This window comes from Cyrtonyx montezumae, unplaced genomic scaffold, assembly GCF_038088225.1.
Source record: "Cyrtonyx montezumae isolate F1298 unplaced genomic scaffold, pur_monq_1.0 scaffold_23, whole genome shotgun sequence".
Classification (NCBI taxonomy): domain Eukaryota; kingdom Metazoa; phylum Chordata; class Aves; order Galliformes; family Odontophoridae; genus Cyrtonyx; species Cyrtonyx montezumae.
The window spans coordinates 12,412,663-12,437,318 of record NW_027071970.1 but is presented as its reverse complement, the minus strand read 5'-3'; the positions used below and the strand labels follow the sequence as shown (position 1 = coordinate 12,437,318).

Below are 24,656 nucleotides of genomic sequence, written 5' to 3'. Positions count from 1 at the left end.
ACAAGTCTGTCCACACAGACTCGTTCTTTAGTGAGGGAGGAAAGCTAAAAACATACACACACACACACAAAAATAAAATAAAATAAACAATAATAAAAAAGTACCTAAGGAACTTGTAGCAAGTCCAGCCTACATCAAACCCCCTCCCAACCCACCCGCCATAGAATTAACCTCAGACCTTCCAGTTCAAACATTCACATAAACGTTACAATGGTTTTTCCTTTAATAAAAGTACCTCTAAGCAAAGAATATTCATAGGAAACTACTAGAAAAGTAAAGACGACCCCCTGCTCACTGAAAGAAATTCCCAGGGCATCCAGTCCCTGTTCAGTCATGGGTAAGGCTGAAGAGGTTTGCTAGTTTTGTGGGAAAAGGTGGTGTGTGGTTACCTGTGCCAAGGATAAAGATCAAAACAAAATGAGGGAGGGATAGCAAGGGAAGCATCACCATTTCTTTAAGCAAAGCACCCTGGCGGTGAATGCCTAGGTAGATGGCCATCCCCACCATGGCCAGCGCAGCAGGTTGTGTGGTGGGATCCACCACTGCTTTGGCTTTACCATGGCACCCAGAGGGGCTGCCAACCCTGCATGATGGTCCACAGACACAGCTTCTGCATTTGTGAGGGCAATGCCATGTTTTTTCACAGATGTATGCTATTTTCTTTCAAATGGCAAGGAATACCCTACTGAGTTTGATTTCAAGAGAGGACATGAGTAGGGCAACAGCATCGCATAGGAAAGAGGCAGGGACAGTGAATCCAGCAAAGAGAAAAGTTCCCTGTGTTCCTCCTTCTTGCTTCAGATTATCAAAATGACAGTGAAGTCAGTATATGTGAAAAGAAGTGACATTTCTTGCTAGATCACGAAGATTTTGAGGGAGAGCTGGACTAAATGCATCAGCTTGGCTGTGGACGTTTCTTTAAAAAAAAAAAAAAAAAAAAAAAAAATGTTAAAGCTACATTTGTTTAGGCCTCCCATGACTGAACAGAGTATGGGGAGTTGCCCCCTTTTTTGTTTGTCTTTTTTTTCTTTTTTTTTTTTTAAGCAGCAAGTCTTACAGAAAGGTAATCACTGCGGATGGGCTCGAAGCTCATTCTGGAGTCTTTGGCTTATGTGGGAGAGGTATGCATTCGCAGGTGGCTGATCAGATTGCGCTGCTGGGTGAATTTCCCACCACACAGTTGACATTCGTAGGGTTTTTCTCCTGAGTGGACACGCATATGCTCTGTCAGTCGGTACTGCCGGGTAAAGCGCATCCCGCATTCCTCGCAAGCAAAGGGCTTGAGCCCCAAGTGGCTGCGCATGTGCCGTGTCATGGTGCCCCGCTGTGTGAACATCTTGCCACAGATGTTGCACGGGAAAGGCCGCGTCAGCCAGTGAGTCTTCTCATGCTGTCGCAGTGTGGCTGGATCCTTGTAGCTCTTCTCACACACGGAGCACTTGAAGGGCCGGGACTCTGCAGAGTAGGACTGGTTGGGGTTGGACAAATCCTCGGCTTCATCTTTGCCTCCATATGTGCCTTCCTCTTTTATGTAAAGGTCTTCCTCAGTGTGTGTCTCCACATGGGCATTCAGCTGCTCAGAGCTGGGGAAGCCTTTGCCACAGGGAATGCAGACGTACAGGTTGTCACCATATGCCACTGGCTCAAACCCCTCCTGCCGGTAGACATAGTTGGCACTGGTATGCCCGCCACTCTCGTTCTCACTCTGGCCACTGTCATCACTGTTCTCCTTACCATTTTCAACCTCCTCCTTACACGAATAGGGCAGGTCTGTGCCGTAGGTTCCAGCCAGGCTCCGCTCCACAGACTTGGACAAGGGCCCCAGCAGGATCCCATTGGGGAGCCCTTCGCCTTCATCCCTGTCTTTGCCCCCGTCCTTTCGGTCAAAGGCGTTATCTTTCTTGATCCACTCCTTCTTACGGGACGAATGCCGGAGGCCCTTGCGCTGGCTGCTCTCCGTCAGTGAGTGGTGGCAGTCCTCACTCAGATCCATCTCCATGGGGTCACTGCTGTCCGCTATGCTGTGAGGGGCTCCGACTCCAGACTCGTCAAACGATGAGGCACTGTTGGCTGCAGGGGCTGAGGCAGATTGAGGAGAGCCATGCTGGCTTTCACTGTGCTGCGTGTCTTCATGGGAGGCTGCAACAGGGAGCGATGGACTTTTTTTGGACAAATCAAGGCCTAGCTCCTGGTCACCAGTGCTCCCATTTGCGCTACCACCCCCACCACAATTCTTACTGGCTCCCCTGCTTAAGGAGTGACAGTTCTCTTGATTGGAGCTGCTGATAAAGACCTCATCATCAGAGAGCTTTCCCTTTGACAGCTCCTTTGAATGTGAGCCCTTCAACCCCTCATTTGACCCTGAATAGCGAGCTTGAATGACAGAAGCAGTGGAAAGTCTCTGACTCCTGGCAGATCTTCCAACACCAAGGCCACTGGCCTTGCCAGCGAAGGACTTGCTGTTCCGCTTCAGCTTCTTTCTGCAGAGAGCTGCCAGGTCGTGCAGTTGGAGGTAGCTTGCTGCGGTGAGGAGAGCACTGAAGTTCTGTTCACCGGGCTGGTCAGTCGTTAAGAGCTTACCAGTATAAATAAAGTCCAAGATCTGCCGGAACACGGTGGGGTTCACCATGTCCGTGTCTAAGTTAATCAGGTTGTCGTGCAGGACAAGGGATTTGAAATACATGCTGCTGGCTGCCAGGATGTTCTTATGGGCACGAAACAGAGCATTTTCAACCACAATGATCACATCACAGAGGAAACCTTTGGCTCGTTGCTGGTTCAGCTGCAGTAGCAGTTGTTTGGCATGATTTGGCAGTTCCATCTCCACCTTCTCTTCCTTTCACCTTCACTTTACCACCTGAAAAACAGGATGATGCTAAGTGTGAACCTGCTGTTTCCACTCAAACAAGTCTACGTTTAATAGACTGGCTTAACAGTCTTCAGTCTCTGTTCAACTTGACACTGTCTAAGGAGCTCTGGGTATGACCCAGCCTTGCAAGCTGTGATCCTGCTTGGAATATGGAGAGAAGTATTACTCATGCTAAGATTTCAAGTCTCAAAAATAATAACTTTACAAAACAAAATAGTCATCAACTGGAATGACTATTCAAAAGACCCTAGTGTGAAAACAATAGTTATGTATAGAGGAAAGCTGTTTGCCTTTCCTAACACAAATCTGAAGGCAGAATAATGAGAAAGGTAAAAAGAGAAGAAGAAAAAAAAAAAAAAGCATCTATCTCTGCCATTTGCATATCTGAGCATGTAAAATAATTAGCATAATCTTCAGCTTCCCTGCTTTAACGTATAGTTTGTTCCTTGGCTTTAATATGTTGAAGTTTTACAATACCCAGCGGCTCTGGGGTTAAGAAAATGACATATAGCAACTGAATCCATTGGAGATGGAATTAATCACATGAAGGTGTCAATGGGAAATCTCTTTACGAAAGGCTTCTTTAAAAACCACCCACCAGGCAATGTCCATATCCTAATCCACTAACATTAAGTGCTAGAATCAGCCCTGGATTGCCTGAAATTCAGGACTATTGTCCTAGCTGTGCTAGCTAAATGCCACCAAGTATATTCAACATTCTGAAACTGTTTTCTTAAGTTAATTCCTCTCCCTTAGTTTTGAAAGATTTTTGTCTACAATGGTAGAATTCAAGTAACCTATCTCAAATCATAGTCTCTCTACTCTGAAATGCTAAATATATAATGAGAAATATTGTGGTTACCTCTGTTTAGTTCATGTATTTCAGGAACAGTATTTACAATTTAATTTATTTTAGATACTTATATTGATTTTCCCAGTAGTATGGCCCCTACTAAACAGCTGATTTGAGGAGGATCCAAACTAACTGCAACCTGCAAATTTGATAGATATGAGAATGTATAGAAACTAGGGGCTGCAGACAGAAATCCAAGATCAATTTTGTCTCTTTTGTTGTTGTTGAGTTTTTTGTTTGGAAGTGTCAACTACTACTTGTAATAGGCATTTATCTGTTAATTTAAAATTTGCTTGAAGTGATTTCTAAGGTTCAAACATAAAATAGCAATCTTTAGCTTCCCCCTTCTCTCTTTCTTTCCCAGTTCATCTTATTATAGAAATAGATTTTTTCCTTTTGAAGGAGGGACTGGCCCTACATCCATAGAAATAAAGAGATTATTCTCTTAAAATCATCTTGACAATGCTTTTATTGCTTGTGTGTTCCATTCTGTCGCATCAGATTTCAAATGATAAAGCATTAGGCTGATCTAGACTTATCTACTCTTTCGGTCAAGTATGTGTACTCAAGAAAAAGAAATAATGAGTGATATCTCCATAATAATAAAAAAAATAAAAATAAAAAGCCTCCTTCATTCCTGATTCTTACTTAATGGTCATGAATAAAAAGTTTTCATTTAGCAGAAAGGTGTTAAATTTACATCATCTGTTTCTGTACAGCAAAAGGATTTTTCTTTACAAAAAAAGCAACCAAAAATTAAACTAAGACAAATTTTCCTCCTAGACTGCTTACTCACTAGAATGGTACTTATGCAGTTACCAGAAAATCCACCAAGCAGGTGCCTCCCTTCTTCCACGGGGCACATTTTTTCAGGGGGCCAGCCTGCAGTTCGCCTAGGCATTTGGTAGAATGTTGTGGCCCCTGTTCCATGCATACAGATCACAGTGGCTTTTCACTTTGACCCATAGCTAAAATGGTCATTCTGCTTCTCTCTTCTGTTCCCACTCATTTCACAATGGATGGGATCCACTGTAAACGGTGGATTCACTGCTCATTAATTATGCTTCCCAAGATGGCTGTCTGTAAAAGGGTCCTAGCCAAAGAAGGAAATACAGGTTTGCCATGGTTTTAGCCAGTTATTTCTTCTCTCTCTTTAGTGTTTCTGTCATTGACACTCATTCTGCCACTTCTCAAAAACATAGAAAAAGAGATTACCACCAGTGAACCCTTGAAAAACAAGTTTTGCTGTAGATGGTTACATCAGAGCTGCAGCACGCAGGCATTGTGTCTGGCTTTAGTTGCTTGCTTCCAGAATTGACAATTAAAAGGAAGAAGCAACAAGAAAGGCACCAAATAGCCACTTTTATCTGACCAGGCCACTAAAAGCACTTACTCCTGGGTCACCAAGATATATTGATAGGGAAGGACAAAAACTTGCCTTGCAACATAACAGTCTGTCTCTACATATGAATGCATTCTGTTCAACAGTACCAAGAGACCACCTATTACTACACTGCAAATATAATGGTACTTCTTGCATATAATATGCAAAATCCCTCAATATAGTTATAAGTGTTCTATAAAGAGAAATGCAGGAAGAGAAAGGAAAGACCACAGTCAGCCTTTTTTTCCTAAACAGACTAATAAAAAAAAAATTGTGTTACTGAACTAAAAGTGAACTTATTTCCCATTCATGTGGCACATGAAGGCCTAGAAATCTCTGCATGCATGTTTCTCTAAGCCTTTGCAAAAAGTCAAGACTTGTTGCAGCTACGAATGGGAAATGGGCTTGGTTTTTATTTCTGATTTTCCCTTCTGCCGTAAATGATTTTGAAATGAGGTAATGAGCCAGCAAGGAAAGCCCTGGAAGCAGATCTGGAATTATAGTTTTGCTTTTTACTGATCTTTATGAGGAAGATAGTGTTGCTATTAAAACTTATAAGTTCATAAGTTCATAAGGTTGGAAAGGACCTATAAGATCATCTAGTCCAACCATCCTCCTATCACTATCTCTACCCAACTACTATGTTCTTTGTATGTTCTGCAGCAGAAAAATTAGCATCATACAAGTTGTTTAAATTGCCTATATTTATCTCACATGTCAGATTTTACAAAAGTATTCATGTCCAGTAGGACATAAGTAAGAGGTTATTACCTTTAGTAGATTTTAAATGCAGTGGTCAAGTTTAAACACTATGACACTGCCTATCAGATTTGAATTTGTTAGCTGAGGTCTAATATGGATTAGGCAGCCCCAACAAGATCAGTGTAATAGAACAGGGCAGGGAAAACCTTCAGCCAAGTTTAGAGCTCCATATATAAAAATCTGTCAGGAATTGCCCACTGAGAGTTTTTACCAGGATAGCAACATGGGTCAGAGAACACACCTTTGACTGACATACCTTTGTTGGCAACAGCTTTATAGCATCAACCTGGCTTATGTATCTTGTACAGTCCTGGACACAAATAAATTCATTCCAGATGTTTTCCAGAGTTGACCAATTATAAACCTTTCTTTAGCAGTGATGCATTTTGTGGGTAGGGGAATGTCAGAAATCTTGTTAGCCAAAGGAGAAGTATGCATTATTCCTTGACCTGTGGCATTCCTAAGATCTCGCTTCTGGTGGAAAGCGTGGGATCAAAGATAACTACAAGGTTAAGTCCTGAGTAAAACTGAGCAGATCTTCCCAAACAAATGGCAGGTGCAGCTTTACAAAGGCCTTCCTATCCATTAGTTTGCAGAGAATGGTTCTTAACAAACCTTGAAGATGTGGATAACACTACCACCAGTAATAACAACAAAAGTGCCTGAAAAATCACAGTAGTTAATATACTGTGTATCTCAGTATAATTTCTAAGAACCTTTCTTCTTCTGTTTTCTGCAAGAAGGTAACAACAAAAACCCAAATTCCCCACTCGGAAGGAGTTTTCTGATAAAACAAAAAACAACAACAACAACAAAACCAAGAATATATAAATGTTCAACTGAGGGTCAGAATCTTTCAGCGCTGAATTTCGTGTGCAAAATGTTGTGCTTTTGCATTTAAAACAGGATCACAGAAGACTCTGGTCAAATAGCATTAGAGACAGTTTTTCAGATTTGAGCTTGTTTCCCAGACATTCAAGACACGCACTTTTCAAAGCAGAACTTGCTTAGATATTCTTGTGCAAGTAAGGAAGAAAGCATGACTGAGACTCTCCACTACTCCACTACCCATGACACTGAGACACAGCACATGCAAAGGTATGAAAAATACAGAGCACAAATCACAGAATACAGCAATGCTGCAAGCAAATGCCACACACTGAACAAAGCTATGCAAGCTAAAAGCATTTTCACAAGCAATAATGCCCAAGGAGCTGGGTGACTATGAGCTGCTGTGCCCAGGCTTGAGCACACAGTCATCCAGTGCGCATGGAGACCGTGCAGAACACACCAGCAGCACCAGGAGCTTTGCTGCTCTCAGTACAAAGCAGGAAAAACTTAATTTGCTCTCAATTTCGGTAAAGACTTCGGAAATCACTCAAAATTAGGTTGCAAAAATACAGAAGAGGAATCCCTTCTCTCCCTTTCAATAGTATAAAATCTACATATTGGATACAGATTTGATTCTCTTTCTTTAATATTCCTAAATCTTTTCCTAAAAGTAATTCCTGAATAAATGCTAAATGTGTTATCTTAGCAGGTAGGAGATGCTACTTGATTTCACCTCTGTTACAGATTTTAGCATATGAATATTCTTCACCTTTTAAGAGGCAACAACAGTGAAGCAAAGAGTCAGTCAAAAAGAGATCTAAGGAATCACTCATTTCATGTAGAGGATTTGTGGATGGATGAGAAGGCTATACACCGAGCACCTGCACAGTGACCTAACAGTACTGCAGATAAAAACCAACAAACAGATTAGATGTGATGTGTCAAATTAGATGCTATTAAAGCATTAGCCTACCATGCATGTTATATTATATTTAGGAAAAGACAGTGGCCTGCTTACTTATTACTCTTCCTTGCTAAGCAGTTCTGCCGCACCGAGCAGACTTGCAGTAGTGAGCATGGGGAAGAACAAGACAGACAAAACTGTTTCCTCTGTTGCTTTTTCCCACTACTTCCAACATTAAAAATGCTGTGTCCAGCTACTACCACATCTAGGTGAATCTGAAACCCTTCAGTTTCAGAGGAACTAACTTCTTTAGAGCACTGGAAGACCCTATTGGGAAGAGCTTTCCTATTGTTCACTGGCTCATCTGATCTTTCTTTCCACACATCCCTAGAGAACTTTTTTCAGTGACTCTCCTGTGGTATTGGTGAGGTGGTCTTTCAGGGCTGCTAACCTTCCCCATGGGAGCTGCAGTTGGCAGGTCATTAGCCCATACCTCGTAAATGTATTCACATTCCAGAGCAGCAGAGGCAGACAGAGGAATGTATGAACTGTGTTAGCTCAAATGGTTCTCTATTCCCAACCCCTGTGAGAAGGCAGACAGCAGAACATTGAAGCAAAGGAAAGAACATGCACTTTTTCATTATTGGCAGTGGAACAGCAAAAGCTCTTTGGGATGGTCTCAGGCAGAAAACTTGTTTTTCACACTGGAGTATATCACACTTCAAAATAGGTAGGACCAACATGTCAAGTTACAGAGGAGAGGTCTGCAGAACTGGGGAAGGGAGAGAAAGCAACATGCAGGACAGAGCAGGATGCGCAGCTGCTGTTGCAAGTGTGGACATGGAAAGGAGAATGGAGGATTATTTCACAGTGAATACTACATCAGCAAACTTAAAGTGGCCCTTATCTAGTTTGTTACATTCCATTTAGTGCCATATAGATCTGCCAGCCTGTCTCCCTCAAGCAACTTGCAAGACACCCGCAGAAATGCTGTAGCTTGTTACAGGGACACAAGCACCTGTCTGGTACCTTTGTGCAGCAATGTTTGAACGTTTTGTATGCGGGCAATACATGCTCAACTGCTACCAGATCCTGACACAAAAAGAAGATAGAGTCAGGTGGTGTCCCCAGTCCCTTCTTTTTCTCGTCCTAGAATAACAAGCAGAGCCTGACATGGCTAGTTCCTTCCCTGCTGCATGGCAAACTGTATAGTGGGTGAAGAGGACAGGGGCCCTATGTGCATGAAAGCACTAACATCAGGAGAGCAAAGTGATTTCCAGACATTGCAAGGCTGTAGCAAAGCAGGAACACCTTGCTGTACAAGCCGAGACTACGAGCAGTAGAATGCAGATTAACCGCTTGGTTGCCGCTTACCATGCCAGGTACATTGGGCTAAAGGCACCTCCATCCAGTGCTGCCCGACGTGCCAGGTACATCCCATGATGTTCCATTGAAATCACAACAGGCCATCAATAGAACGTGGCTGCACGGATGCAGAATGGAGAACCAGGCGCTGTTAAATGCAATTAAAAAACTGCAATCAAAATTGAAACGTACATTTTAAAATGGCCATCTGCCTTAAAAATGTAACTACTAAAACAACCTCCCCTCCACCCATCTCCCCGGAGCTGAACTGTGATGGAAAGAGAGCAGAAGGCTTCTGCAATTTTCCTGATGACTTGCTGTCCACCTCCATTCAGGATTCCAATGGCACTGAGCTTCAGGGGGACCAGGCAACATATATCCGAGAACAGCAGATCCCAGGCTATCTGCACCAGCCTCCCTTCTTCCCAGGAATTCAGGCAAGTAATACCACCATTTAGAAATGCTTCTACAATGGGAAAAAAGAAAAAAAAAAAATGGTGCCAGAGCTTCTTGGTCTTGTTACCCACATACAGGCAATGGAATAAGTGTTTCAATACTGATCCTTTCTGGTGTTCCCTTTTCCTTGTTCCCATTCCCAAGCCCTTGAAATCCTTCTCTCATAACACCTCTAGGTGTTACGGCATGGATCCAGGCTGAGTCCTTTAGCTTTTGTTACATCTGTGTAGCAAGGAGAGAGGAATGGAAAGAGAATATTGAACCCTTCTGTTTATGATGGTGCTTCACTAATAATTATAGTCTCCACTCTTGGAGGCTGGAAATGATGTTGATTCGTAGTGAACTGCAGCTCATACAAGAGTCATGAAACTTAAGATGTATAATTCCACCCTTCCCTGCCCAAAGGAAGAACATCCTTTTCATGCCTAGAAAAAGCACATCCCACTGATGCACTCAACTTGTCAAACCTAGGACATCCTCTGCAGTGCATATCCTCCTCTTCCAAAGAGTTTCTGCAGTCAGCTCTGGCAGGGTTATCAAGGATATAAACAGGTTAGATGCTAAGTACAGGCCTCTCTTTACAATTGTTGCTGTTCTGAGTGAGTAAAAAACCCAAACCACCAGAAATAAACTTGCAGCCTCGCAGGTATTTAAGACAGAGTTTTAGACCCTCATGGCAAAGTGATGCTTTTGCATAGCATATATCACATGAGGCTGCATGTCTCCATCTGTGCTGCTGCAGATAGAAGTCTTAGATTTAAAAAATTAGAAGAATATAGATTACCATTTCAACCTTAAAAAATAGAAGGCTGAATGGAAAAGACTTACTTACAGTAATGAATCTTATCTGTATGAGAGTGAATGTAAAGGACAGCAGTGGCTTGGCATATAGAAAGTATCTTCAAGAAAAGGACACTGAATGAGGAGATCTTCATTCCTTTTGGACATCTGCTGGGCTCAGAGACGTCCCATCATTCCTATCTGCATACTTATCCTCCCAGTTCTGTTACTTAATCCCTTCCACAATGAACAAATAGGACTTTTGTACTCAGACTGTCCTGTTTTGACTGCTCTGTACTGTAGATTTTTAAATCTTGTCAATACAACGAAGAAGTGAAATGTAAGCAAGTGTTTGCTCACTGACCTGGACTATACAGAGCCAAGAGTATTTGCTAAACTACAGACCGGAGCTCCATTCTCCAAGAGCTCACACTGCATAAAAGCAACACACTGCTGGCTGCACCTGCAGCATCAGGGCTCCGTGAAACGCTCAGCAGTACCAGCAATACTCAGTTTAAGAAAGGCGGAATGCTGCATGAAGGTATTTACTGGACTGGTTTCGAGACAGTAGCTCTAGTGCAGATTAACACACAGATTACAGCGATTCTTGCTACTGTGAAGCAAGAAACTCTTCTCTATAGTTGTGTTTTCCCTTTAGGGCAGAGATTAGCAGAGAACTGCTTTACACAAAGGTGTTTCCTGCTGCTAGAACATCAGGCTACAGTCAGAAATGAAGCTTCCTGCCAATTCCTAAACAGAGCTTTTGTATACATTTATTTTCACTGTTGACAGGAAGACTACCCAAACCTTTTAATAGGAGGATGAAGGAAAAGTATAGACATCAGAGATGTTGTCAGGCAGAGCCAGGCGCTAAAATTTCTGGCAGATCTGCAGAGTACAGTTGATCTTAGCAGAGCAGTGGCACAAAATACATAAAGACTCAGGAGCAGTAGATTTTGGGTGCTCCTGCAGACCTGCAACAACTGAGAAGGCTCAGCCCTGGCTTGATACTGCAGTACTAGTGAGACAGGTATTCCCAATCCTGATCTAATGATTCCTTACTACAATAAAATACCCACATACTCAGTAAAGTAGCTCATTCCATATGTGAGGAACAGTCCTCTACCCACCTAGCAGGTACAGGCCCTGTGGTATGCAAAATTCCCATTTCCCAGCTACCTTTGAGCCTTGGTGTATAGAATTCTCCCTTGACTATGTGAGAATTTAGGATGTGACTAAAGGCCTGTTATTACCTCCCAGCTAATCCCAGAGAGTGTTAGGCAGAATTTACCCCTGTGAATTACATGGAATGAGAAGATGCAAAAGGTCTTAAACCTTGGGATCTGTTCCTCAGTGTGATAGGCCAGGGTTGGCAGTGGGTGCATGGGGTGGCAGCTTTGTGCTGGACATTGCTTTGGGAGCAAGAGCATACTGTGGTGGAGAGGAAACATCATGACCCTTTTCTAACCAAGACTGTCTTACAGCAGCTTTCCAGTCGCAGCACAGCTTTAGGGCTCTGAGTCACCATGGGTACAAGCTGATAGCTGGGTTGTGAAAGGCAGTGATTCTGGAGCAAGTGCACGGTTCTTTCAACTGTCCCTGTGACTGGAGAGGGATCTCCAGGACAGAGATGAGATAGACAGCTAGGAGCATTAAATCTACTAAGAATTATGACTCAGACCCCTCAACAAGGTTTGTTTGAGCAAACAAGGCCTCAGAGAGCTGGAAGAAATGGGAGAGAGTTTGATAAAGATCCTTCCAATTGGTCTGCTTATTTTTATTTCTTGTGTGGACTCAGCATTTTTTTCTGCAAATAGAGGCAGTCTGTGCAGGTGCATCTTCATAGTGCTAGTGTTGCAAACTTGTTGCAGTAGGTTATACTAAGCTTCATGACAAGGGATGCACAGAGGACATGGGCATTAAAAGCCTTGGACCAAAATGTAATTTCTCTTTCCATATGCCAGTGAGCACAGAAACAAACTTTGCCATCTCATTTTTTTCTACAAGATCAAATCTCATCAAATCTCCCTGTATCTCATCTGTGCCTGTGGATGCAGCAGCAGCAGTTCTCCTTAACCCAAATATTCAATGCTTTAATTATAGCACCTTTTGCACTTTATCCACCTTTTATTTCTATTTTCTTTTGGTTTTTTTTTTCCCAAGAACTGATCACATACTCCAGCCTGTACTTCCAGATGAATATTTGCTCCAAGCACTAGCCTGCCCTCAGATTCTTCTTATGTTCTTCACTGCTGTTAAGTTTTTCAAGTTAATCTCTGTTTAAGAATCGGTCCTGGCAATGTCAAGACCCTGTCCAGCATCCTTCCAAATCAGATGCATCCTGAACCTCATGCATGGGGTGCTTTGTGACCACAGTGTGTTTCTTCAAGCTCTGAGCCTGCCAACTGAGAGGATGCCAGAAAGCCATTATTGCTCGTAATGCAGAAGGCCTGACAGACTCAAGGTCTTGCAAACTATCTGCATTGCAGCCAAATCCATCCCAGATGAAGATATCCTGAGAGGAAAGCAGAGCTTATGGTGAGATACTTGAATGCTCTGTATAATTTTACACACATTCAGAGTTCTTCATGTTTCCTTGGCTTCCTCTTCAGATATCACTGGTACCTCAACTTCTCATTTCATCTGTCTTATTCCTCTCTCATCTTCACTTGAGACTACAGACTTTCTTTAAACTTCACTTACTAGCTGCAAAGTAACCTTTGCTTCCAAAGTCCTCCTCTTCCCAGCAAGGCTTCCATGTACAACAGTGGTCCAGGGCAGCAGGTATCTCAGGTACATTTGGCCAGCCTTCTCTATCAGGTGTCTCAGCTTCAGTGGTTACAGCTCCAGGCAGTTATGAAAAGTGGCCCAACATTATGGAATGTTGAAAACTTCGATACAACCCAATGACAAGTATCTTTCCTCCTCTGCACATTATTCTTTATTGGTGTCAAGGATTTTCTGGCAGTTCTCAAAACACATAAATTATAGGTTCTAGCCACAAATCAAGATTCAAAACGTCTCCATTAAAAAAAAAAAAAAAGAAAAAAGTGTAAGAGGAGGGGAAAATCAGAGAAAAAGGTAATTCTGGCCAAATATTTGGTTTTGAAAAGGAGATTGGCAGCCCGTGTATGTACTTCTGATGTGTAATCTGGAAGCTTCTCAGGTCAGGACCCCCAGAGAACGTCATACTGAACCATTCACACACCTCACAGCAAAAGAACCAGCAGCTCTCTCATCAATTCCAGACTGCTTGGCTTCTAGATCAATAGTGCCAGAAGGCAAGACTATAACGAATTAGCACTATTCACAATTTGTTGAAGTTGCTGTTCCATTGTTTGTTTATTTAAAACACACAAACATGCACACTCTCACAAGCTGTCTCTGCTGCCATCACCCAAACTCAAGATTTGTAGTTACACAGAGACAAGCAGAGGCAGTGGATTAATCTCACACAAAGCTGCAGTCACTGCACTGGAACTCTGCTTGGGTTTCACTCTTTCACTGCAAGCAAAGCAAAAGAATCCCCACACTGTCCCAGCCTGGAAGACAAAGGCGTACTACTCCTTATTTCAGCATTTGACTAGAAAAGTGTTGTTACAAAAAAAAAAAAGAGCCACAGGATTGAAAGGACCCAAGCACAAATATGGGCTGGGCAGAGAATAGCTTGAGAGCAGAAGGATTTGAGAGTATCAACTGATTGAAGACTCAACTTGAGCTGACAAAGTGCTCTTGCAGCCCAGAAGGCCAACCGTATCCTGGTTTGAATCAAGAGATGTCTGACCAGCAGATCGAGGGAAGTGATTCTGCCCCTCTGCTCTGCTCTTGTAAGACCCCACCTGGAGTACTGCATCCAGTTCTAACGCCCCCAGCATAAGAAGGACATGGAGTTGTTGGAGCGGGTCCAGAGGAGGGCCACAAAGATGGTCAGAGGGCTGGAGCACCCCCACTATGAGGACAGGCTGAGAGAGGTGGGACTCTTCAGCCTGGAGAAGAGAAGGCTCTGGGGGGACCTTACAGCAGCCTTCCAGTGCCGTAAGGGGGCCTACAGGAAAGCTGGAAGGGACTTTTCAAAAGGGCATGTAGCAACAGGATGATGAGAAATGGCTTTAAACTGGAAGAGAGTAGACTAGATATTTAGACTGGATATTGTGAGGAAATTCTTTACTGTGAGGATGGTGAGATACTGAAACAGGTTGCCCAGTTGTTGTCTGCACCCCTTATCAGCACACAAGATGATAACTGCATAATATAGGAAACGTCTTATTTCATTAAGCACTGTATAAGTCTACAAAACACAATATTTGCAATAGTAAATAGTTGTCAGAGTAAAGCGAAGAAGTGGCTGTATGACCTGACGAAGTACTAGTGTTCCCATTTCTGCACTCTGGATAGTAATGCTGTAGGATGAGACCAGTTGTTCTGACATGGTTTACTCTGATGCGCCAACCTGTTTTTATTTTAAGAGATTATCTGGGAGGTGTGTTATGCTTTTATTCACACTGGAGAAATTAATATTTTATCATGAGATGAACATGATAAGGATGAGGTTAAAAGCTGTAGGAGAGTCTTATCCTCCCACCAAATACAGTCTAGTTTGCCAGCCTCTATCTGGGTGTCACTAATGATTCCTTTACACAGCATTTGTATCTGTAGGCACTTACTCTATGCAGAGCACCCCAGTATCTGATTCACTGCTCACCAGTTGCATCATGTAGTCTACAGAGACAACTTCTCTATGATTTCTGTTGATTTATACTACCTTAAGCTCTGTCATGCTGCAAGCTAGTTTAAAGCATAGTAAAGTTGGCATAATCACCTGAAACCTTTTTCGCTGCCTTTTTTCACTGTTCATTTTAAGAATGTTTTCAGGTTTATAATCACTGTAACAGTGTGCATCCTCTGGCTTCTGTGTCACATGCTGAATGATGGCTACATCATCCAAAGCATTTCTATTAGCTTGGCTTGAGCACAATTTTGATTTCTGTACAGGTGAATGATGGACTCCACAGTGGAACAACTGGATTTTGTGCTGAGATTGAGACCTCAGCATGGAATTCTTTGGGTTCCTGAGCAGTTGGGAAAATCTTACAGATTTTAAACCCATGATTTATGAAAATGTTTAAATACTTAGGTGTAAGTATTTCAAAAGCTATTCACTTCACAGATGTCACGTAAGGAAACTGCTAAGTCATCTGTGCATTTTATGTTCCATAAGAAACAAGCCTAAGAGAACAGCAGAATGGATCACCCTCCCTCCTCCAGCACTATTAAAACCGTATCATTTGGTAATTATTCTCTTCAAGATGAGTGTGGGGGAGTGAAAAGCTGTAGCATATTATATTCATAGCAGATAACCTTGGGAGAAACAGGAGGTACCAGCAAAACAGGCATAAGGGGTGAAGTTGTGACAATACTGAAACTATCAGGAGACACAGGTGTACAAAGTGTCTGCTCCAGAGAGCTCTGAGAATACAAATGTGGCCACACCTCATGCAAGATTTTGTCTTGGCTGGCACATCTCATAGGCTCAGATGAGAATTCACAGGGAGAATTCACATATTTAAAACCTTGAGCAAGAAGGCTATTTTAAAAATTTGTTAGTTCACTTCCCACAGAGCTCTCCCCTCTCAGCAAGAAAAGTGGTTAAAGAAAAACCAAAACATCAACAACAAGCAAACAAAAACACCACAAACAGAACCAAAACAGCAAAACCAAAACAGCCAGAGGGACTGAAACTCCCTTACACAGATGCAACAACTCAGCAGTTTAACAGCTCCATAAATATGATCAGGATCTGGCCAAAGGAGTAAAGAATGTACAGACTACTGCTAACAGCCACAACAAATGCTAATTCTAGAACTTAGCCTGGAAAGGAAAAAAATCTTTACACTTCCAGCAGAATCCGCTAACATAACGAGCATCAGGACTCCCAGCTGATGCTACATGTATGCTTAGTGAGGATATGTCTGGACTAAAACCTCTCTTTTGGCGCTGTGCTTTCCCAAACACCTGTATTCAGCCTCATGCCCTTAGCTGCACATTACTTAGCCACATTCAGTTCTTTCTTGGAGAAGGGCTAAATAAGTCATAGCACTGTTATGCCACAGTGCAGGTGCTCCAAAACATGCAGCTCCTGAGGCTCTTGAACTAGACAAGATATATTCTTCATCTTCCTCATAAGACATGGAGCATTTCGATGCCATCTACTCTCTCTGACTCATCAGGTCAATTAATCTGGGACTAACCCATTCCCTTCATGCATCTTCTTGGCAGACACCTTGATAGAAGTTTTTTTAGCAACAGGAAATAACCACCCCCCCCCCCAGTCCAAAAACAAACAGTAGTCATCTCTTGTGAAGAACTTGAATTTTAGCATTGATAGCATCCTTCTTAACATAGAGATCCTCTACATTTCTTGTCTAAGAGACCGTGTTCTTCTGTTGGCACCATGATGCTAACATGGCTTCCACACACTTTCTGTCTCTGCTACCTCAGTGTAAGAAGACTCACATAATTAGCAGGCACTTACCCGTAGGAAAGGAAAAAAAAAAAGTATATAGTAATTTATCTAATTGATTTAATACAGCCCAGCTGCATGTAAGAGTGATGGCCCTTTTAGAGATGGTTCCAGAACTGCACATTTGCTTTCAAACAGGCAAGGAGATTTGGTACAACTGCCACATCCTTTGAAAAGATTGGTTTTGCAGTGTTGGGAAAGGACTTGTATTTTCCAACTTTAAGTAGAAGGCAATTCAGAGAACACACCCAAGACCCTGCAGCAGGCACCGCTCTAAAATTTGTCTTCATTAAATTCTAATTTCATACAACTTTATATTATTTGCAGTAGTCAGAAAGTGATGATTATTTTTTTTTCTTTTTTTGTGCGTTTCTGAAAACAGAGGAAAGGTCACGAAGGCACCGTGACACCTGATTTGTTCCTTCTTTAGCAGCAGTCTTTGAAAGTGCTGGCCTTGGATTACTGCTCACATTTTCCCTTTTATTCTTGGACCCTCAAAAAATCAAATATGGGTATCAGGTTTGGTGGGCTTTCAAACAAAAAGTTTATGGAACTAAGTTTTGCTAGTTTTTGTCTATATCTGTTTATTATTATCTTTATAAAACTTAAATATGATTATTAGAAGCTGTGTGAGGCATACCAGAACTTCAGAAAGAAGCCTCAACTCAGAGCATCTCTCACTTGAAAGAAAGGATGATTATTACAATCCACGTTTTTCTTTCTTTGTATTTATTTTCCTCATATGGAAAAACTTTTTTGATCTTTTTTGTTGTTTTTTTTCCTTAATCTTACTATTTAAAGGACCGACTGAGGAATGAATAATCTAAAGAAAGTTTTGTTGGGGGTAAAAATTAGAAAATCCTCATAACAAGAATCGCCCTCTCCAAACACAGGACTTGTTCATCCTGCCACACACACTCACTAAAAGCTCTTTTGCCTTCTACTGAGGGAAGCAAATCCAAAGATCTGCCATAAAAGGCTGGAAGGCACCACGGTCAGCTGGGCACGCAGAGGGGTGGTGCCAGGAAGTAAAGAAATAGCGAAGTTATCTGGGAATCACAAGCTTCACGGAAGTTCCCCTTGCACAGAGATCGGCATGTGGGAATGATGGATCAAGATGGAGTGTTTGCATTTCCTAGTCAGATACAAAGATATCAATGCTGGCATGTTCAGGTGTTCTGGTGCTCCTTGGAGGGAGCCTCCAGCCATCAGAACTGTATGTGTGCAGGGCTCACCTACTTATAAGTCTCTCTCTCCAGAAGCACACGCATTTTTGATTTTTTTAAATATGTGATCTAGGTCAGTGCTCACAAAAGCGAAGGATTAACAGCTAGAGCTCAGCACAGGAATCTGGGCACACTGTTGTCAGACCCTGCTGACAGCATCAGCTCCAAGCCCACACTGTTCCTACCCACACACAGTGAGTGGTGAGGCAAAGAGCTGTGTGTTGTCACCTCTTCTTCCAAGGGAGACACAGAGCATTTGATCCATTGACACCTGAGCCATCGGGGTGCAGGGCTGAACCCTTGTTGGACATGATTTTTAAGATGTTGCACATCTCTATCACTGCCCTCCTCAACAGACATCAGTGCTTTTCACTTCTCTTTTTTTAAAGCCAGCATTAACACTGCAAGTAGAGAAGACAAGTGCATTATTTCTCATTTTTCAGGTCAGGAAAAAAAAATATAAATGACAGATAAACAGATCCATAGCTACAGATGATGAGGCATCAAGGTCTGTTATAGCCCATCCAAAGCAGGGATTCCACTGAAGAGGCAAGGTCTTGTCCTCCTCCATTGAGCCTGGGCTTGCTTAGTCTTACAGCCCCATGGCTCATGGTGTCACACTGTGATGCAGCCAAGCGAACAGGAAAGCACAGCCAAGGACCAGGAACACTTATCAGAGCTGGCTGTAAAACCAAATCCTCTGTGTTGGAGGTCACAGTAGTAATTGAGGATTGTGCTTAAACTCCAAAACATCCTGAACTATCCAGGAAGGCTGCTGGCAATAGATGGAATATGGTGGTGAGACAGAGGAGCATTGAAGACAAGAAAGTTAGTGAAAATTTTTGGTGCTTCTGGATGGTGCCTGTGCAGTGAGGAGATGGAGCAGGCACTCTGGAGCAGGAGGGACAGGGAGGGAGTCCTGCATGCCTTTGGGACTGGAGTTCTCCTCTGACACCCCAGTCAGAAGTGAGATCAGTGCCTAACAATGCAACATGCTTCTAGTGTTCATTTCTTGATGCTTAATATATGTTGGCATCCTCCCTTAGAATTTTGTAACATCCCACCAAGAATGAAAGTTTGGAGGTTCTCCCAAAAGTCTTCAAAATGCATCAGAAACTGGAATCTTCTGCAGGGTGTTGTCTCAGCAGATTCAGTGGGTAACAAGAGGTCTTAAATAAAATGTAATGCTCTTTTCTGCCCAGACTTGCCAGAAGATCTTAATGCAAATACAACTCCAGGAAAATTAGGGTGGACTCTAGTAGCTGCCTCTCCCTCAGGCCTTTTTTTTTTTTTCTTCAATCCTGCCTGATTAAATTCATTACAGTTGCATTTAAACTGTGATTTAAATTTTCCAAAGCAGGCAGGACAGGTTTGAAAGCCTGATATATCAGAATTTATGCATTTCCTGAAGAACTAAGGTAAATAGCAGAGTCCATCCAAAGGGATGCCCGATTGGTCCTCTCAGCCCTTTCACAAGTTTGCTGTCAGACAGGGTCACTGGATTCCTGGCAAGTCCAGAAGACATGCTCCTTAAAACCAAGCAGCCCTACATTCAAGCATGCCAGTACTTTCCTTGGAGGTATTTACAGTTTACTTTTTAGTGCTACTTTAAGTTCAAAGGGGCTAGTAAAGCCCCATTAAGCCATTTACATCAAACTGGTTAGTTAATTATCCTGTTGCAGGCTTTAAATTAGCAGTTTATAACCCCTTCCCTAGAGATGCTAGTATTTGGAAACAAATGAGCAGGGACATTTTGCAGTGGGGTGCAGCTAGGGAACAGAAGAAAAAAAGAATAAATCTCTGTTTTAGTTGGAAGTTGATTAACTGTTTGAGAATCCAGTAGGGACAGGGGTGGGAGAGAGCCCAACATCACCAGCTTGCAAGGCTAGAGAGGCTGTATCTTACAGCCGTGTCTGTGCAGCAAAATTCAGTGATGTGCAGAGATAAAGAGCTAGGCTAAGTCTTGGGGGACACCACGCCTAGCTGAGGATGAGACTTCCCTTACAATGAGATATTCTGCTTCATAGTGTCATAATCAAAGGTATTTTTGCATTAATCCATACAAAAATGTGCCTACACAAGACTGAAATTACTGTCTGTCCCCAAGGAAGGAAATGTATTTCAGACTTCGGGGCTGGCAAAACAATCACCAGCTTGCAGGGACTAAAGACCATGGGTTTTTGTCAGCAGATCTGGTCACCTATGCAGGCAGGGAGGCCCTAGCCACACTGCGGGCACTTTTCAGATAAGGATTAACAAGATTCCAGATTTACATCCCCATGCCATAACAGTCAGACCTCCTCGCAGTGAGGCTATCTGATGGGCCAGATGAGACTGGAGCCAAGGAATCTTCAGTCCCAGGGCCTCCTCACTTGCTGACAACATTTCGTTTCTGAAAAGGAGAATTTGTTGTCCCCTCGGGGTCTGGTTATTGCAGATCACCTTGCTCAGAATTCAGAGCTTTTATAGAAAAAATTAAGCTAACTGCCAAAACTAACTGACTCCTAAAACAAAACACACCTTTCACCCTGTCTACTGTATTTCCACCAACCATCATAGTTCAAAACCATATGGCATACTGGATGTTTACTGGCAACTTCAATTTAAAATAAAGATGGGAGGGAAAGACCCACCGGTTGCTGTTATTTTCACACAACCATCTATTGGGTACAGGAGAAATCTTGGCCCCAATCCTAGATGCTGTCCCATAGTGACAAGCACTTCAAACACCAAGGGTCAGAATGCATAGAAAGAAGTGGCACAGAGAGTGTGACAAGGTAAACTGAGAGATCCCACAATGACATCCAAAAAAGCACATAAAAAGGTCTGAGAGAAAAAAATTCATTCTACTTGAAAGACACAAAAAAGGAATAGCTATGATCAAGTCATATGGCAAACTCTGCAGCTTTTTTTCTCCATCTTATTACATCCCCTTCTCAATGGCAAAAAAAAAAAAAAACCTTATGCCAAACAACTGCCAAATTAACTTTAAAAAGAGAGATAAAAATCTAGGCAATTCAATTTCTTTATACCACACAACTGTGAGACTTATTTTGCCTTTGCTCACTTTTTCTTCTCTATTGAACGTGGCCATTTCACAGTTCTGGGGATGGGGATGTAATTGGAGAGAAGAAAGAGAAAGATACTCAGAGGTTTCAAAGCAAAGGGACAAAATATTTTTGTGCAAAATTTGCTACGTTTATATCAATTTTTTGTGATGTACTGCTTCAAATTGCATGACATAAATCTTAAAATAAAAATACAAGTAAATGCAACATGAAATCTAAATCATGTTAAAGGACTGAAAAACCCAACCCCACACATAGACGACATTCTCCGAATTCTCTGCCCCTTTATTGGGAGTGGTTACACCCAAATTATCACTCAGTCCAAAAGCTGTTCTCTCATGCTAATCGCTCCAGAATTGCACACTGAGGTAAAAAAAAGTTCAGATGCAAACTCTAGCCTGGCCCTTGATACAGCTCAGTGCTAAGAGGCCGCAGGATTGCACGATAATAGGGACATAAAATAATGTGAACTGTGGAGGAACAAGAAAGAAAAGCCCTCCTGTGGATGAAATGGAAGACCTTCCTGCTCCACCAAAACCTCCAATTTCCAAGGCATGCACTGCCCAGGACTGTGCCTAGAACAGGTGTGTCCCCTTAAATACCTCGCATGTCACATTTGTGTCTCATGGACACAGTCGTAGGGGATTATATTAGTACCAGTGCATACCAGCTGGAGCTGCCCCCGGCGGTGTCCTGTAACTTCTTGCATGGGGGGGAGCTGCTCTCCATGATGTAGAGCCCTAGCCACATAACTTTCTGGAGACAGACAGCAGCCCTGTAACGCAGCCTTCAGCATTCATGCTCCAGTGGTTGGATCAGCTCAGGGGCGAGTGAGAGACCTGCGAGAACAGTGACAACACCCTAGCAAGGGAGAGGAGGGCTCCAGGAATTATTTTCTTTCCCTCATCTGCACTTATTACTAGCAAATTCTCTACTAATTTATGCCAAACAGACACTCCAAAAGTCTTGTTTAACTGAAAATAGATGCGTGGCTAACAGAGAGAAGCCAACTCAGCCATTTCCAAGCAGAACATGCTGACAGGGCACAAGACAGCTATGGCTAGTGCAGGATGAGGGGAGGACAAAGAAGAGTGAGCCTCGTACATCTCTTCAAGTCAGTTTGGGAAGAGACACCCCCTGACAATTTCTACCTAATTCTTCATTGAGCCTTGGAGGATACTAGCTACTGGCCTGACCAGTTAAAAAAGGCAGCACAGAAGTCTCTAGGACAGCAAATGCATTAATGGCATTTTCTATACCACATCTTTGTGACTGGCACAGATGATAAATAGAGAAAAGATACCTGATTTTACTATAGTTCTGCATCACAATGCAAAGGTATTCTTGAGTGTGAAGAACTACTCCCCTGCCACCTATCTCATAAAAGGCACCTTGCCCTTGACAAACAGACTGGACACAGAGGTAGAGAGCTGCAGAGCCCTGCTGCATCCTCCTGTCTTATTCCTCCTACATTTTCCAGCAAGTGATTCTTATATTCAGGGAGCAGCTTTTAGGAGAGAGCACATGATTTATTCCATTGGTTAATTAATTCAGGTTTCCAGGTTTGAGTGCACATCAGGTTTGTCTGCTCATCCCTATGACAAATGGCCCCAGGCACTGTGAGCTGCTGGCAGCAGTGGAGATGGCACCAAAAAAAGACACATTCTGCTGAAGTGATGTAGGTAGGAGGTGAGGTAGGTAATTTTTCAGGCTGCTTCTGCTCTGTAACTCTTTTGAGGTCTGGGTGACCCAGAGGGTTTGTTGCACGCAGCTCATCAGTCCAGCACAGACTGGAAGCAAAGAGCAATTCTCATGTGCTCCATTTATTACAGTCCTCTGCTCAGCCCACTGGCCAGCACTGTTCAGATGAATCCCAGAATAAGGCCATTTATGATGCATCCTTCTCAGATAAGCAGGACTCAAGACCCCCTAAATCCATCTACTAGTAACAGGTACAGTTGTCACTAGTGCCATTTCTCATTTACAGGAGATCGTCTGATGTCCATAAGCATAAAAATCTGCATCAGGCAGGTGAACTCTTTAACCATGTATCATACCGGGTCTTTGAATACAAAGCAAGCATCTGTTACAAATGTCACCTCATGTTCTCAGACAAGAGGAGTCTATATATGTTGTGCAGAATTTCTTGGAGAAACAAAATAGCACATTTCAAGCAGGAGCAGCTGAGAGCTGTCCATGAGACCACACAGACTTCCATCCAAATGCTCAACTCCCACTCTCATCGGTACTTGTACACTTTTAATCCGACAGAGGTTCTTCACCAACCTACAGCTATTTCATGACATGTCTGTCATGGGGCATAAAATCCAAGACAGTGTCCCCTTAAATGAAATGCTTGCCTTACATAATTGAAGAAGTTTTACAGGAGAAAATGGCAAACACCTCACTATTATATAGAGGAAAATTCGGTATGCTAGTGCATAGTGATTATTAACCAAATCTTTCCCCTTTTGTACTGAGGAACCAGATAAGTAAGGCGATTTTTTTTTCTTGAAATATATAAACAAATTAATGAAGTTTTACACAGTTTTAAAAAGCAGAATTTCAGAGTTCAAATAAATTACAAGCTATTTCACCATTGGACTGTCTGCCTCTAAGGTCATAATTAATTTTAATTTTCTGAAGTTATAGTACAAATCATGTGACCAGGAGTAAAGTCAGAAAAACCTCTTGGGCTCTCCTGCAGTTTGCATCAAGCATACAGCAGACAGGAACATAGTAGGCTAGGTGCACTTATCTCCAGAGGCAGCTCACACACACCTGGAGAAGTATGTAAAACATGACAAATTTAAAATGCAGTTGTCCATTTTTAATTTTGGGGGGTGCTAATGGAGATGAGAGCAAAAGGAAGGGGAGACAACAGGGACCAAACTGTCAGTGGCTGAATTCATGAACACAGAGGAAGTTCTCTGTGTCTGTCACAGAGCAGCAGACACAGGAAAATCAAGGCAGTGCCTTGCCAGCAGTTAATGTTACTTGTTTTTGTTTTTTTTTCAAATAGCATTAGTGATGGGGAAAGGGTGGATTTAAATCAAAGTAATTTAAAGCTACTGATTTTAATCTTTTTTTACATTTACACTCTCCTTTTTTTTCATAAAGGATGATCACTGACTGGTAACTGCTAGGCCATATTGATTTGCATCTAAATATAGCCTGCTCTCTGGTATTTATGCTAACTGGAGGGCCACACTAGGTCCAGCTGAAACGTGCATTCTGTTTTATAGGTATTTATCCAACTGACATTTTCCCTCTTCTTTAAATTATTTTAATAAAGAGCCAGAAACAGTTATTAGACATTTTATTTTTCACATTTGAATCATACTGGCTGAAACTAAAAAAAGTAACCATCCATTGAGAATTTTCTGACTTCATTTCCTCATCTGCCATACTAGATGTATAAGTCAGAACATATTTAACAATTAAAACTAATTGATTTATTAAAGTGAGCTGCGGTTGTTGATTTAAAACTGAATTCTTGTTTCCTCACATTTCAAAATTTAGAGCTAGCTTTATATCTCATCCTTATTCCCTTATTCACCCACTTAGAAAAGAAAAACAAGCACCCCAAGTTCTGAAATCTTTCCTTGGTCTCTCAACTTTGAATGAAATCCTTTATT

The 24,656-nt window shown here is 42.3% G+C and overlaps 1 protein-coding gene across 2 annotated transcripts in view; it reads right to left on the bottom strand.

Moving 5' to 3' along the window:
- Positions 1-941: 941 nt before the first annotated feature.
- The window catches only part of HIC2 (HIC ZBTB transcriptional repressor 2), a 68,670-nt gene continuing 44,955 nt past the window's right edge, over positions 942-24,656 (bottom strand). Inside the window, exons 1-3 of one of the 2 annotated variants that reach the window (XM_065739312.1) lie at positions 12,923-13,177; positions 8,978-9,116; positions 942-2,857 (exon numbers count right to left, since the gene is read on the bottom strand). In XM_065739312.1, coding sequence (XP_065595384.1) covers positions 1,109-2,821 — 1,713 coding nt within the window. In that variant the 5' untranslated portion in view covers positions 2,822-2,857; positions 8,978-9,116; positions 12,923-13,177 and the 3' untranslated portion in view covers positions 942-1,108. Of the gene's footprint in view, positions 2,858-8,977; positions 9,117-12,922; positions 13,178-24,656 lie in introns of those variants that run through there. The other variant, XM_065739311.1, reaches the window with a different exon arrangement.